The following is a 15,886-nucleotide window of genomic DNA, read 5'->3' as shown; positions in this document are numbered from 1 at the left end:
GAGAGGAGAGAAAGTGGTGAGCTGCTAGCTACAGCACACACAATTCATTCTCCTGAGTTCTCGGTCGTACAGATGGTGAAGTGGTGGGTATGAAAACTCTCAAAAAGAAGATTTTGTAAAAGTAAGTAACATTTTAGATAATTATCACCATTTAAAGCTAATTTAAGTAAATTGTTTGGAAGCAACAAAATGAAAGAAGACATCAATAGAATGCATTTCTACAAGTGTTTTGGACAGTATTACATCAATTAGTGCCATCAACCCATCAGGCAGTCATTCATGGAAAGCAGTGACCGTCAGGGTTGGTAGCTTAGTCTTTCCTTACACTGCTCATGACTGAATTTCCTACAGAAAACTAGATTCAGTGTCACCTGCACGAATTTAATGTGCTACATGGCAGCAGCCAGACTGCCCTCTAAGAGCGTCAGCGTGTACAAATACCATAAGGAAAATGACATCTGACACTACCATAAAAATAAGAATGGGGAAAATAAATCCACATACTGGCGCTGAGATGATGGATTTGCTCACTTTAGAGCTGATAAACATGACTAGGCATTGCCTTTCTGAAGTCTCCTTTCCAGCTAGAAGAACTCATTCTTATCTCAGGTAGAATCACAGCACAGAGCACTGATTAAACTCAACTGTAAAGAACAGCAATGCTCTGTCACACTCAGAAGTGCTATCCACAGTGTTTCCCCCCAATAACTGCAGAGCATTCTTTTCTTCTCCTACATGTCACAAAGAAACTGCTGGAAGTGATGAATTCATCTTCCAGAATATAGAAAACTACAGATGCCAATACCGCTTCAGGTTGCGGGGCTTCAGCAAGTCTCTGGGCATGAAGCAGACTGCGTAAGGAGCTGCCATGGTGACGGTGCTTGGTAAAGAATGAGAAACTCACCCAGGGATTTCTAACCCAAGGCCCTAAGGGTGTCAGCACCTAGCTTCTGCCTTCTGTGTCATTCCATGCTGTACCTAAAAGACATGGGCTACTGCTCCTTCTTGGTTGGCCGCACGGGGGAGTGAAAAACATTAACAACTTAGTGTAATGGCCGTGAAGACCAAACAGTAAAAACCGTTATCTCCCTAAAGCAAATAGAAAGCTAACCCAAACGTTAATCATGATCCCCTCAAACTGACACCTCATCAGAAATAAATCAAAATGTGTTCATTTATTATACATTAAAAATAACTAATATATACACCTTAATTTACCTTTAATTACAATTACTGAAAATATTTCAAAATAACATGGGTCAGCTTATAATCTGTTTTCACTTCTCTTCAGGTTAAATTTGCTTTCAATATTCATAAAAATCAATTTTTACAATTACAACTTAAGCCAAAGTAGTAAAATCAAACATATTGGAAGACATACCAGGATTGTGGATCCGGTCTAACAGCTTCACAGACCGTGCACTAACAACACCACCGACGTGCACGAGGAGTCCTGGAGGGAAGGCCGTCAAGGTGAGGAAGGGGAACTCCTGGTGAAGACAAGGACCAGGACAGATATGACCAAATGGACAGTGGCAGGCTCTGCTCATGCAGATCCGAGCCCAGGAAATGCATGGCCTGAAATAAATACACTGCACCTGCTTTTTCATTAAAACTTCCCAGACACTCATGGTTCCAAATCTGTTTCCTACATCCACGGTAGCATTCAGAATCCAGATGCCTTATCAATTCTGACCGGAGGGAAATGTTCAGGAGTTCCCAGCTGAGCTACTTAGAACACACTCTTCTCTCTCCTTATACTCCTACTTTCCCAATGACGCAGGGCTGGACAGCCTGGCAACCCATATGCACGTCTCAGTAATGATGTCTCTCATATACAGGCAACCTGGGCTGTTGGCAAATACTCCCAAGGCCAGCACCCAACAGGAGACCTAGAAAAGGGGAGTTTGGGACATGAAGTGAAAGGATAGGCTGTGTGGAAAGTGAAAGCCGATCACTGTGTGGCCAGAGGCAAACAGACAGCATACTGTATGTTAAGCAGAAGAAAGAAGTCCATGGTAGAGTCAGGGAAGTAGCACAGTCCTGCAGGCCTTCTAAGCCGTGGTTCCCCTTCTGCCATAAGGATGACAAGAAAAATTCAAAAGAAAACTGAAGATAGGGACTCACCGAGAGAGCGCCAGCCTGAGAGGGAAGTCTGTGGTTGCCAAAACATGGGCCATGTGCCAGTGTGGAAAAGTGGATGCAAGAAGAGGAGACGGCTACCGGGCCTGCCTGGCTGTGACTGAGTGAACTCCCCTTAACCAGAAGACACTCATCAACAGCCTGACCACTTTCAACGTAGGAAGAGCTAGAAAACAGCCTGACAGAGCCCTCGAAAGTCTGCAACTATTAAGGTTCATGCACTGTATTCCCACGGCATCTCTGTAGAGGATGCTCACATTGGTAGAAAGTAGCTAAGATCTAAGACACTCGTCATTCCAAAGTTCATCATCATCAAATTCTCTAGGCCACAGCAGACAAAATGCAATAAACAAAAGGAAAGTGCTACACCTAAAAGCAGGCACATATAAAAGCAGCAAGATGGCTGACCAGCTGCTGAAGCACAGATACGAGGCTGCAGAAGCACAGTGCAGAAGGCAGAGCAACTTGCAATTCCCAGCACAGAGGAATAGTCCTGCAAACCTCAGGATGCATAAATGTAAAAAATGCATATAGTAGTATGCATATACATAAACACATTAAAATCCAGTCAAAACTTAGAAGTAATTTTCACTTTAATAACGGCAAGAACTGGTATACTGTCTAAGAAAAGTAAAAAAACCAATCCATAGAATTGTTTATGTTTGACCTAGACTGAAATATGGAAGAGAGCAGTAGGAAAAACATGGTTTAAATTCTATAATAAATTTTATCAAAAATTGTATCTTTATTTCCACCTCAATTTTTATACTTTTAATTTAAAATCAGACACATGTAAATGGCTAATGTTATTAAAATGTAATAAGCTGGGTCCATGGAATTTCCCAGGTTTTTTTTTTTTTTTCAATTTTAGGAACAGTTAAATTTAAAAAGTTCCTTAAAACATCTCAGTTCTATGATGGTCCAAAAAAATAAAATGTACACTTATCCTTTATACATCCATCTTTTAAATATTAAGACAAGAATCACTGTGAGAAAAAAAAATGTTTGTAAGCTATATGAAAAACAGGACGTCCAGGCCTGAGGCAGTAATGCAGTATAGAGTCTGCCTAACTTTGTGCAGGGCCCAAGGTGTGACCATTTATAAAACAGATGGAGAGATGGGCTGGAGAAGGGGAAGGAGGGAGGGAAGCAAGAGGGAGAAGAGGGGAGGCAGGGAGGCAGATTAGAAGACTGGATAAAGGAATGAGTAGAACATTTCAAACTGAAGCAAGTCAGAGCAGAAAGATAACCAGCAATGCTGCTTCAAGAGGTGACGACTTGCTCTGCTGATAGAGCCTCCCTTACACACCCCCTCCATCTAGCCAGCACTGATTCCTCCCTTACACACCCCCTCCATCTAGCCAGCACTGATTCCTCTTACACACCCCGTCCATCTAGCCAGCACTGATTCCTCCCTTACACACCCCCTCCATCTAGCCAGCACTGATTCCCCTTACACACCCCCTCCATCTAGCCAGCACTGATTCCCCTTACACACCCCTCCATCTAGCCAGCACTGATTCCTCTTACACACCCACCTCCATCTAGCCAGCACTGATTCCCCTTACACACCCCTCCATCTAGCCAGCACTGATTCCTTTTACATACCCCTCCATCTAGCCAGCACTGATTCCTCTCTTACACATCCCCTCCATCTAGCCAGCACTGATTCCTCTTACACACCCACCTCCATCTAGCCAGCACTGATTCCTCTTACACACCCCCGTCCATCTAGCCAGCACTGATTCCTCTCTTACACATCCCCTCCATCTAGCCAGCACTGATTCCTCTTACACACCCAAATCCATCTAGCCAGCACTGATTCCTCCCTTACACACCCCGTCCATCTAGCCAGCACTGATTCCTCCCTTACACATCCCGTCCATCTAGCCAGCACTGATTCCTCCCTTACACATCCCGTCCATCTAGCTAGCACTGATTCCTCCCTTACACACCCCGTCCATCTAGCCAGCAAACTGATTTCCTCTAAAATATAAGACTTAATCTACAATAAGCAAACACTTGTGAATTATTTGGGCTGACGTCCATCTGAAAAGAATGCTCCAATCAAAAAATTGCTGCTGTTACTGTCAGCGGTAAGCAAAGCATCTCCACATCACCAAGACTGCTGGCATATGCTGACACACGCCAGGGCTGTGTTAAATGCACAAAGTGACTTTCAAATCTGCGCCACGTGCAAGAGAGGTGCTATTGTACTCAACATTTTAGAAAGCCAAGGATGGCAGGGCCTTCTATTCCTATACTCCTTAGCAATAAACTTTACCACCTACATTTGTTCTTATTTCTCATCCAATGTCATTCAGAACTTGTTTTAATTTACAATCTGTGCATCACACCTGTTGAATTTATAGTTGCTCTTTTTCCTCATTATCAAAGGCATCTTCCCCAAGATTAGTCCAAGCATGTTCTGCTGTCAGTGTCTGAATGGCAGTTTGAGAAACTATAGAAAGCCATTCTCTACAAAGTCCATTAATGTTTAAAGTATACTTCCCTGTTGTCCCCAGATGGATTTTACTTGTTGATGCTTTGATATAGGTCAATAACATAAATCATAAAAATATGTGATGGTGTATCTTTAAAGAAAGGCAGTTGAAAAATCAATAAAACACAGCAGAAATATTATTTTCCAGAGATTTATATGGGGTTTTTCGTTAAAGATATACAAATGGCTCAAATTTTATATTAAATATTTTGTTATCCCCAGAGAACACAGCCCAATTCTAAATAAAAACTCCATACTAAAGCTGGAGAGATGGAGTAGTAGTTACGAGCACCTGCTGCTCCAGAGGATACAGATTTGGTTCCCAGCACCCATGTCAAGCAGCTCACACTGCCTATAACTCCATGACCAGGGATCCAATACCTTCTGCTGGCCTCCACACACATATAAACACACACAGACACATGCACATAATTAAACATAAAAATACATTTTAAAAAACAACCCAGCACCATCCCGGCAATGGTTTATCATACAATTTCATCCTACTAATAAGGAGATCTTAATTCACTATAAATGTGCTTTTTATCCATGTTTTCCAAAAGTGTGTTCCTTGGGAGCAGGTAAAATACCAGGTTTACTAGGCTTCTTTCCTCTCCTTTTTGTCTCATATCCTTTTCTTTCTTTCTTTTTTTTCTTTCCCCATGTAATCCAGGCTGATCCTGAACTCAGAATCCATAAGCCTCAGATTCCAAGAGCTGGAGCTGCAGGTATATGGCTCAGTATCCAGCCCCAGGCTTTCTTAACTGAGGAAAACACACAACTAAAAACCTACGCGAATATCTTTAAAGCCAAGTGTTTTAATGCTCTAAGTGTATCATCACACAGATGTGTTCGTGCACATCTGCTCACTTGTACAGAGAACTTACTGTACTGCTGCATGATTTTTCCCCAAACGAAAGTGACCTCAAGAGCAGCCAGAGGCGACTGGAAAAGCCAAAGCCACTGCTGCATTTGCTGTTCCTTCTGAACTCAGGGAGTCAAGGGACGACTACTGCATGCACTAATGGCACAGACGCAAAGCAATGATAGTTATATGTCAGGTTTTACACAGTTGTACACAAAAACTGCAGTTCTCTAGACTTTGTTCTTAATCCTATGAAGACTATAACAACAGAAACCAAGAAAATAGAAAGGGGCCAAAGTGTGAGTTGGGGGAAGAGGGAGTTTTCAGGTAATACAAAGTAAGAAACAGAAATGGGGAGTGGACTCCAACTCCAAAAGAATCAAGTTTAAAACACATGGTGAAGGAAGGAGGCAAATAATACCAGTTGGGCGCCAATTTTTAGTTAGAGAGGCTGCCTGTTTGCTCCTGGCTACTCAGACCCAAAATAACCACACCGAAACTGTATTAATTAAATCACCCCTTGGCCTATTAGCTCTAGCTTCTTATTGGCTAGCTCTTACATCTAGAATTAACCCATCTCCATTATTTTATATTTTACCATGAGGCTTGTGGCCTACAGACAAGATTTCGGCTTCTCTGTCTGGCAGCGGCTCCATGGCTTCTGACTCCGCCCTCTTTCTCCCAGCATTCAGTCTAGCTTTCCCTGGCTAACTAAGTTCTACCTTGTGATAGGCCAAGTCAGTTTCTTTATTCATTAACCAATAAAAACAACACATAGACAGAAGGACCTCCCACACCACAGGGCTATGATTTCTTGAACCTTGTTTGATAAACCTTCAAGGAATCACATTATTTTTTATTAACTTAAAATTATAAATAATAAATACAAGTGTATATATGTGTGTATGCACCCAAACACATACACACACAAAATAGCTTAAAGGAAGTTAAGCCACTTGGGCCAACAACACTCCCCTACAAGAACTACAGTACCAAACATGAGGAACCTCTTTTCAAATGGTTGGTACGCATGGTTCAAATGACTCCTAAACAATATGAACTATTGACACCGACCTCAGAGGTCAAGGATGGGCCCCTACTGCTGAAGATAGCACACACTTAGGACAAATGACTCCCAATTTGAGTTGCATCTGACCTGAGAGTTTTTTCCCCTGCACTAGCCTCCATGGTATCAGAAAATACTATGCAAGCTGCCAAGACAGGGATAGCATTAAACAGTCCTACCCAGCTGCAATGCCTGTGAGCCACAACAAAGACAACGCACAAGATAGCCTAGAGGTTCAACAGGGCACTCTCGTGGTAGTAATCACAGCTGTCTAGGCATACCTAAAGCCCACTCAGCAGGAGGGAAATCATACCTGAATCATAGCTTCCTAGCTGGTGAGGTCATGGACATTAGAAAAGAAACTGCTGCATTTCTAAACCATCTTAATGCCATACCAAATTATAAATCTTATCCTTAGACACACGAGTGTGCAGGATATGCTCCCACTCTCCAGCAATAAAGCCTCTGTTTTTACAGCAACTGGAGACCACCTCAGGAAACACTGAACCCAACAATGAGACCGACGGGTCATGTGGATCCCGCTCCACAGAAACATCTGCACCGCAGCTCCTGAAACTATGACTCAGAAAAGCTCTGAAAAAGGGAGCAGAAAGACTCTAAGAGCCAGAATAACAAGAAACCTGTTGTGAAACATTCTCTCCTAGAAATGGCTACATAAACAAGCCAGAACAACAGCAATATCAATGGACATGCTAATGCAGAAGGGTAAAATTTCATGGCGCTCTAGGCAAAGAACTACAAGCAGCTAATGACTAATAGAAGAAGAATTAGCTCTCCCAGGATGAACCAACTTATTGACTGTCCAATGCAGAGTAGTCAGCCCTAAAACCATATGCATACAAACAACAAAAACAGCCTTAGCAGGTTGTACTTACATATTTTTGCATAAGAATACATATATGCATAAGAATACATATATGTATGTATGTAATAATAACTTTTTAAAAAGAGATATCAACATAAGAGTGGGTGGACACAGGAGGAGCTGGAGAGAAGAACGGGGAAAGTGATGAACTACTTCATTTTAAAACGTATTCTAAAGAAACACACACAAAAAACTTGTACCTAGGCATTTTAATCCCAGCATTTGCCAAAGTTAAAGCAGTATGATTATGAGTTTGGGGATAGCCTGAGCTATATAGTGAGATCTTGTTAACCTGGGCTACATACTAGATATCATCTCAAAAAAAAAAAAAAAAAGACAAAAAAGCCCACAAATTTTATCTAGACCAAATCCAAAATGAAATGGCTGTGAAGGTCCGTGGCCCAGACAGTGAGGTCACCACCAGCGCTCCACTCCACACAGCCACATTCCCAGTGCACCACCTCATCAATCAGGCTTTTCTGTTCGTGTGAATCCTAACATGGCAATTTGATTTAAAAAAAAGGGGGGGGGGGGGGGAGGGAGAAAGCAAAGATAAAACCATTCTGACCTAAAGCATGGAAAAAAAAAAGACACCCACACCACCATTCTGACCCTATTCTCCATTCTTCTAATCTCTGGCTCTGTTTGACTTACTCCACGACCCGAGTTTTAGGAGAGCCTTCGGTGATAGGGGTTGGTGTGCTGACAAGGAGCTTTAACACAAAACAAAGATCAGCTCATGGGAAGGTGCTTGCCGAGCATGTACAAGGCCCTGGATTCAATCCCAAGTACTGCAAGAAAATAGATACCTGGGTAGAGCTCAACTCACCACTCTACTTCAGCTCCGCTCACTCCACCCAGCTAAAGGCAAACAGTATGTGTACAGCTACTTGCAGCATAAGAAAAAAAATCGCCTAGAGAATAAATTTACAATCGATAGTCACAGGATCAGAAAGAAATCAACTGCAGAGGGGAGGAGAGTCTTTTATGGTGCTCATTGTCTCACCTTTGCTCTCTCCCAAGTGCTAGTATAAAATGAGCAAACAAAGGAGGAGTCTAGGGGCTTACAGCTTCCAAAGCTGACAGGAAGAGCTGTGGAGCTCGGTCTGAAGCACAGGACAGGACACACGGAACCATGCACTGAATCAGCAGAGAAGAACACAAGCCTCACAGAACTGAGCTCAGGAAAAGCCAGCAACATTTGTTAAGAGCTTAAATAAAACATAGGTGAATAAGAATAAAAGTAGAAAAGCTTCTAACACAAGGCGCAGGCTCTCATACATGTTCAGAAACATACCCGCCTTCTACAGAACCTATGAGGCGATCCTCCCTTAGTAACGATGTTTATAAAGAGAGAGAGAGAAATCATCCAAAAACTAGACTCAGTTTCTTACTCAGCAAATTAAACATTAAGCATAATCATTAAAATAAAATTATACTAGACAACTACTCTATTAATTTTAATCTACAGAGATACAGAGTATTTATCTCTAATCAACAAACCAGTGACAAAAATGATATCAGCAGACAAACATGTTATATACTACAGCACTGTTTTAATGTAATGGGATTAAGATGTTTTTCTGCAAAAGTATTAGCTATTTTCTTTTCTATATTGTAACTTTAGTAGAAAAATAGAAATGATTTCAGCATTCAATGAGTTTTCAGGAGAAATATTTTTAAAGATTGGAACACAAAACAAAATACAGAATTTTTCTAACTAAAAGTAAATATTGGTAAATAAACTACTTTAACATCTTAAATACAATCGATCACTAAAACTGCAGCATTACAGATGTGATCAAAAGTGACTTCCGGGAGTTCAAGCACAGAGGAATATAGGAACACAAAGCCATGGCGACAGCGCAAGAATAGAGAGAAATGCTGAGTGGCTCTTACCCGCTGTTCCAATGCCGACTGAGTCTGCTGTCGCAGAAGAGCTTTAAAGGGCCCCCCTTCTTTTCCAGCACTACCACTTCCCATTCCTACAGGACATCAGCACATAAATAACAACCAAATAACAACTATAAAACAGCAAGATCAATTCATTCATCTTTATAAACGATATGAGTCAAAATACAGGAAAATCTTCCACACATTTTACATAGTCTGAGATGGCAACTGATACATACATTTTATTCTACTGTACTAAGACTGTCTTTATAGCAAGACATCAAAATTCTGGTCACATCTAGCTTTAGAATCAATTTATTCTAATAAGAATATTATTAAAAGGTAACAAATCTTTGATAACATTCAATCTGTAAAATTTAACTTTTAATAAAATAATCAAAAGAATAACTATCACTAAAAATTTAACTATGCTAAAAATTTGAGTACACCAAAATATCTGATGAAACATAAAGGAGAAGCATACTAAGTGCTCATGTAAAATACCAGAGGGGAGCTAAAGAGCACGGAATCAGCATTCAGAGTGGAGTTTATTCTCTGCTGATGCCCACTTCGAAAGACAGTGTCACCCTGTAACAGTGAGTTCATTCACGAAACTCAACACAAACTTTTGGAAAAATAAATCACACATGGGTAAATAAATCTCAAATGTATACAGTCAGGGATGAGAGAATTCTACTTCCTCCCTCTTAAAAGCATTTTTAAGACTAGTTTCACATTTCTTTCTCTACCACTTGTTGCTGCTGTTGTTCTGATAGTACCACAGAACAAATGTGACCCAGGACTTGTGTGGAATGGGATGGGCGAGAAGCTGGTGCTGCAGACTGGGTGAGCACACCCTCCCTAAACTAAGATGCACACAGCCACGTCTACTGCAGTGCCTTCAAAAGAACTAATTCACATTTACATTTTTAGCTGCTCTTGGATAAGGAAACAAAGGTTAGCATGTGTGTAGTCCCACTCTGTTCTTTTAAAAATAATTTTTTTCTTATAATAATCTAAATATTTTTAGAGACTATACAATGCTAACTGGAAATAAAACTAAGATCTTTATATGAAGCATATTAAAAGTCATAAATAAAAGGTAAGTTTGCAGTGATAAATAAATTACCAGAAAACATAGCAGAATAACTTGATTAATGTAGTGGATAAAAAAAAATGTACAGTAAAAGAATACCACCAAAATGAGACTTAAACTGGTTCAAACAGAATAATTTTCTCATGTAGCCTTATGGTTTAGCAACAGGATGGCACAGGTCTGATGTGGGTGGAGCAAGTATGGAGGGGGCAAAGCATCTACAATGGTCACTGAGTGAGAACCTAGGTACTGAGAGTTACAATAAACATCCACATCCACACCCTGAGACAAAATTCTTTTTAAGAATAAAGTTTAGTATATACTCATAATTATCCATCAAATAACCTCCAATGGCATCTTTGTAATTCTGATTAACTGTCAGTAAAATAACTAATAGACACATAAAGCACACAGTAATTCTTTATGGTATAAAGTAATATGTTCTCAAAGATGATTTAAAATAAAGGGATTAAAAAAGCTGACATAATGTGATCCTACCAGAAGCAGCCAGGAACAGCTCTTCACTGAAAGAAACACTTTTCCTCAGAACGGGGCTGACAAGGCTAGAGTGATGGGGGAGGCTAGATTCCGAGAGGAGGCGGGGCTTAAGGTGAAGGGAACCACAAGGGAGGGGGGTGGAGCTGGGGCACAGGTAGATCCCAGGCCCCTGTGGGTAAGGTGCTGTGGAGGAAAGTAGCAAAGATGCAGATTCAGAAGATCAGAAAATGCAGGAGAAGGAGAGCAATGATGAAGCAAAACATAACAATCAAATGGATTTCAAATGCAGACAAATTAACACTGAGTAAGAACACCCACCCACCAGAAGCTTCTAAATTAACAAAGTCCTTGCAAACTCTGCAGTCATTAAAAATTTCTAAATAACTAACAAGATTTTATGCCATTCACATCACTTTTAACTGACTTCTTCAAGGATTTCAATTGCCCACCAATTTTTGTTAGTTGGTTGTGTGTCTAAGAACGTGTATAGTTGAAAACACCACTCTTTAGTATTATGATGAAAACCTGTTGCTTCAATCATAAGCACATATTTAAAGTGGTAAAGTCTGGTACCTCCCATGTTACTAGCTAAGATACTGCATATTGTTGTGTTAACAGGATACTCATTTAAAAAATCATCAAAAAGTATTGCATTATGAATTCAAAATGGTCAGTTTTTTCTCTCCAGCTCTGAAACACAAATTAATCCTTTTACTTTTCCTCTAAAATTTTTCAACTTTAACCTGACCATAGTATGATTTACAGAGATTTACATACAAGATTAAAAACCCGTGGACAGTATGTACAGCAACAGACTAAGAAAGTCATTAAACCGCAAATCAAGTGTGTAGGTCTGTCATACACCGGCACTCAAAAACCTCACTCCTGTTGAGAACTTGAGGAAAGTATTTTTAAAGTCTCATTTTTAAAAATGTCATAAATTAGATTCTAATAAGAAAATTTTTAAGAAATCTAACAGAAAAGCAGTATTCATCATAAACAGAAAAATAACTTTCTCACGCTACCTTTATTACCTATGCTCTGTTTTTGACTTCTCAGTTTATAAATAATAGATCAGTCCATCCTACTACTTCTCAGAAGGCTGACTCCTGAATGTGGGATTAGAGAGCAGAGAAAGACAGACACTGGGCCACAGCTTTGGAAGCGTGAGAACACTGCTCTGCCATTTCCTAGCTGAGAAGTGGAGCGCCCCTCTGGACCACCCCAAGGACTCGCAGCAAGGCCAGGAGCCTGGGGACGCTAACACACAGTAAGTTACTGAGGCAAGGAAATGTAACACAGCACTCAGTCAGCTTCTAAGCGAATGTGCTGGAATACACTGTAAGCGAGACTTTTAAGAGCCCGTTCTACAAAGGTTGCCACTAGCACAGATGATGCCAGTCAGAAACCTTGACAGATCTGGTTCAGCCACTTATCTGAACAGTCTTCAGGTTTAGCCTTTTATAGAAATTAAAAAACAAAAGGCCAAGAAAACATTTTCAAAACTTTATGGTATGACAAAAAATAATCAGTAAGTATACTGAAAAGTAGCTTAGAACGCGGACTACCCGAACCTTAAAACTATGTTAGGAGATCCTCCTGTCCCTAAGGGCACACCCAGAGCCCCAGCTGCACTGAGTAGCCAGCAGAAGACCATTTCAGCTCACAAGGTAGAAAACAGCCTCAGCAACTTAACAAGATGCGGTTCCCAAAAGCATCCAGGAGTTGGGAATGAAGCTGAGAGGTAGAATACTGGCTCAGAGTGCAGGATGTGCTGAGTTTCATCTCCAGTGCCAAGAAAAGGGGGGCAGAGGAGACAAAACTATCCTAAGTCTATCCTGTTCTGACCATCATGAACATTAAGACCAGTCCGTCTCTTACTCTGTGTATGGGTGTGTGTATGTGTGTCTCTATGTGTTTGTGTGCATTTCATTACAATTTGAATGGTTAAATTTTGGGGGGACAGATAGCTAAAATGCCACATGCCACATTTCAAAGCATCCATCACTATAAAATACTACTGTATTTTTAACTGTTACTCATAATTATACACAGTAAGCTTTTAACACCAGTAGGGATTGGTGCTGGAGCCACCATTACCACCTTACTACAGTTTCTTATACAAGGTGGGGTATTATCTGTAAATAACCTATGCACATCCTCCTGTTTATGTTAAATCATCTTTATGTTACTTATAGTACCATATGCTAAGCTGGAGAAGAAGTTCTAATGCTGCATCATCTGGGCAATAATGAAAAGGAAGCCTGCCTGCCTGCCTGCACTGGGGACAGGAGCAATCTTCTCAAGGATTTCTGACCTGCAGCTGGTTTAATATGTTAAGACTGACCATATACTTATAAATAAAGTAACTGTCAAAATAATCAGTGCTGGAGAGGTACGGCAGGGATGGCAATAAAAACAAAGAGAAAGAAATGTGTTTATAGTATTTATATTCAGTGACCATATTTATAAAAAAAAGGAAAGAAAGAAAGAAATGGTCTATAATAAATAATACTGCTTTGGAAGTATTTTGTTTTGATTGTTTTCATAAGATCTGGATCCACTTTATATTCCTCTTCTAACACTAAAATAAAACATGAAAGGTTATTAAAGATGGTAAACTCAAAATAATATAAATAAACTGTTTTAATCAATCTGATAGGAAAACTGCCAGAAATAGTACTTAAAATACCAATACTAGTAAGTCTACAAACTTTTAATCTTTTTTTAAAAATTATTTAATTAATTTTATTCTATTTCAGAAAAACGCTAATTTAATCTTTTATCAACTTTTTATCAAAAACATTAACAAAAATCCAGAATTCATTCATAATACAAACAGGAGAGGGAAAATTATAGATTTAATGAATTGAAAAATATTCACGGCTAAGGAAATTTAAAATCCAGTTTCACACTGGAGAGCAAGTCTAGCAAAACTAAGCAACCTGATCCCATGGACTCAGTATCAACAATGGCTAAACAGTTAACTGTCACTCACCAAACAAAGTAACTCCTCTATAAAAAAATTAATTTTAATAATTGAAATAATCAGTATTTATATTGTCTTTTTCATTTGTTTTTGTTTGTTTGTTTTTGAAGGCAGGGTTTCTCTGTGCAGCCCAGGCTGTCCTGGAGTTTGCTCTGCAGACCAGGCTGGCCTCAAACCCAGCAATTTGCCTGACTCTGCCTCCCAAGTGCAGGGATTAAGGTGAGCACCACCACCGCCCAGCTACATTATTTTTTAAGTTTAACATGTTATCAAGTTAATACATGGATGTGACCAATGCCATTTCCTCTTCTCTTTTTGACTTTTTTTTTCTGTTTTTAAATTCAGGACAGTATCTTACACTGACCTAACCTTAAAACAATAAGCAAATGGACAGACATCTGCATTGATATACAACCATTCCAGTTCTGAAATGTTTCCATAAAAAAAACACAAAACTAAACTCTATGAATAAATAGGGAATAAATTAATAATATGCTCAAGAATTCTGCTTCAAAAAAGCAATTTGACTGTAAACCACTAGGGCGACTATGCAGTGCCTTAAGACGGCACACCTCTGGATCTGAATATGAAATGAAGGCTGTCAACATCCAAAACTTGATATCAGGTCACTCTTCAAACAATGTCTCTACAAAATTTAATTTTAATAACTGAACTGATCATCATTCACATTCACGTGTAACTGAAATGTGGAAATAGGAGGAAGACTTGGACGGGAAGCTAAGAGGAAACAGAACAAGCTTTAAAGGAAACATGAAGGGCGGGTGGAGAGCCTTACCAGTCTTGGGTGTCAGACTCAAGTCTGTGTCAGAAGAAGAGGACTGTCGGCTGTAGGACTTGGAAGGTGAAAAGGAATAAGTTTGGTTTTTCAGAGGGGTTGAGGGTCCTGATGAGTGAGGATTGGGATTGGGATCTTCATTGAAGGGAATCCTGCCAGAAGAAGGTGGAGACATATTAAGCAATCATGTGCCAAAGGGCTCGACAGTTGGCAGCATGATCCCAACATCAGGAAAGAACTGGGGTAGGGTCGGCAGTCATTTAAGTGTGGAGCTGGGAATGAGGCCAAAGACAACGAACTGCTGTTTAACCACTCACCATTCTCCAGATAATATTTATCTGCATTGAAACAGTTAATAAGCCAAGTGGAAAGCAAAGAAGCATGAAATGGTAGACTAATGGGGATTAAAAAAATATACATATTAAAAGGAAAAGTAAAAAGAATAAATAAATAATAAAATATTTAAATAAATGTTTTGTAAGTCACAAAAGAAAATGATGAGCACAAATGGTGTGTGGAAATATCTGCAACTGTCTTCATATTTACACACACACAAGTATCTCCAAAAGAAAAACTGTTTCCTTATCCTATAGCATCAGATGCCACAGCTAAAAACACAGCAAGAGGACAGTAAGTAGAGCTACACAGAAACACTGCATTTGAGGCAAACAGTTGCTTACCTGTTTTCCAATAGCTCTCTTCCACAGAATGAACAGACCCTATTGTTTCAAAACCCTACAGACTTTGTACATGAAGAAAACAAGCAAATCAAAGTGTCAGTGTGTCTGCTTCATTAGAAGCGTTATCAATTTCAATTCTAAACAAACACAGAAATAGTCACATAAATACAATTGGAGGGTTCTCAGAACGCAATACCAAAAATCATAGGGCTCTGAGAGGATCTGTGGAAGAGACATTGGAAGCTGGAAAAACACCTTCGCTTCCATAGTCAGAGCCTTTATGTCAGCTAAACAGAAGTCCTTTATTGAAGCTGAATTTGAAGTAAGAAAGGGAAGAAGCAAAGATTTGTGGTACCTGCCTATGCTACCTGCCTGCCTGCCTCTGCAGCCACTCTGCCCGTGGCCTGTCTCTCCCCAGCTCTGGAGTCTGAGCAGTCTCGTACCAGTATAGATGAGAGTGGGAACAGACACA

General features: G+C 40.0%; 1 protein-coding gene across 4 annotated transcripts in view; it reads right to left on the bottom strand.

Moving 5' to 3' along the window:
• Positions 1-15,886, bottom strand: part of C2cd5 (C2 calcium dependent domain containing 5) — a 97,628-nt gene that overhangs the window by 47,791 nt on the left and 33,951 nt on the right. For all 4 annotated transcript variants that reach the window (XM_038321028.1, XM_038321030.1, XM_038321029.1 and 1 more), the window contains 3 exons: positions 14,735-14,886; positions 9,362-9,447; positions 1,382-1,490 (listed from right to left, as the gene is read on the bottom strand). In XM_038321028.1, coding sequence (XP_038176956.1) covers positions 1,382-1,490; positions 9,362-9,447; positions 14,735-14,886 — 347 coding nt within the window. The remainder of the gene's footprint in view (positions 1-1,381; positions 1,491-9,361; positions 9,448-14,734; positions 14,887-15,886) is intronic.

This window comes from Arvicola amphibius, chromosome 2 (assembly GCF_903992535.2).
Source record: "Arvicola amphibius chromosome 2, mArvAmp1.2, whole genome shotgun sequence".
Taxonomy (NCBI): domain Eukaryota; kingdom Metazoa; phylum Chordata; class Mammalia; order Rodentia; family Cricetidae; genus Arvicola; species Arvicola amphibius.
Note: the sequence above shows the minus strand (reverse complement) of the source record. Positions and strands in the feature narration are given on the sequence as shown.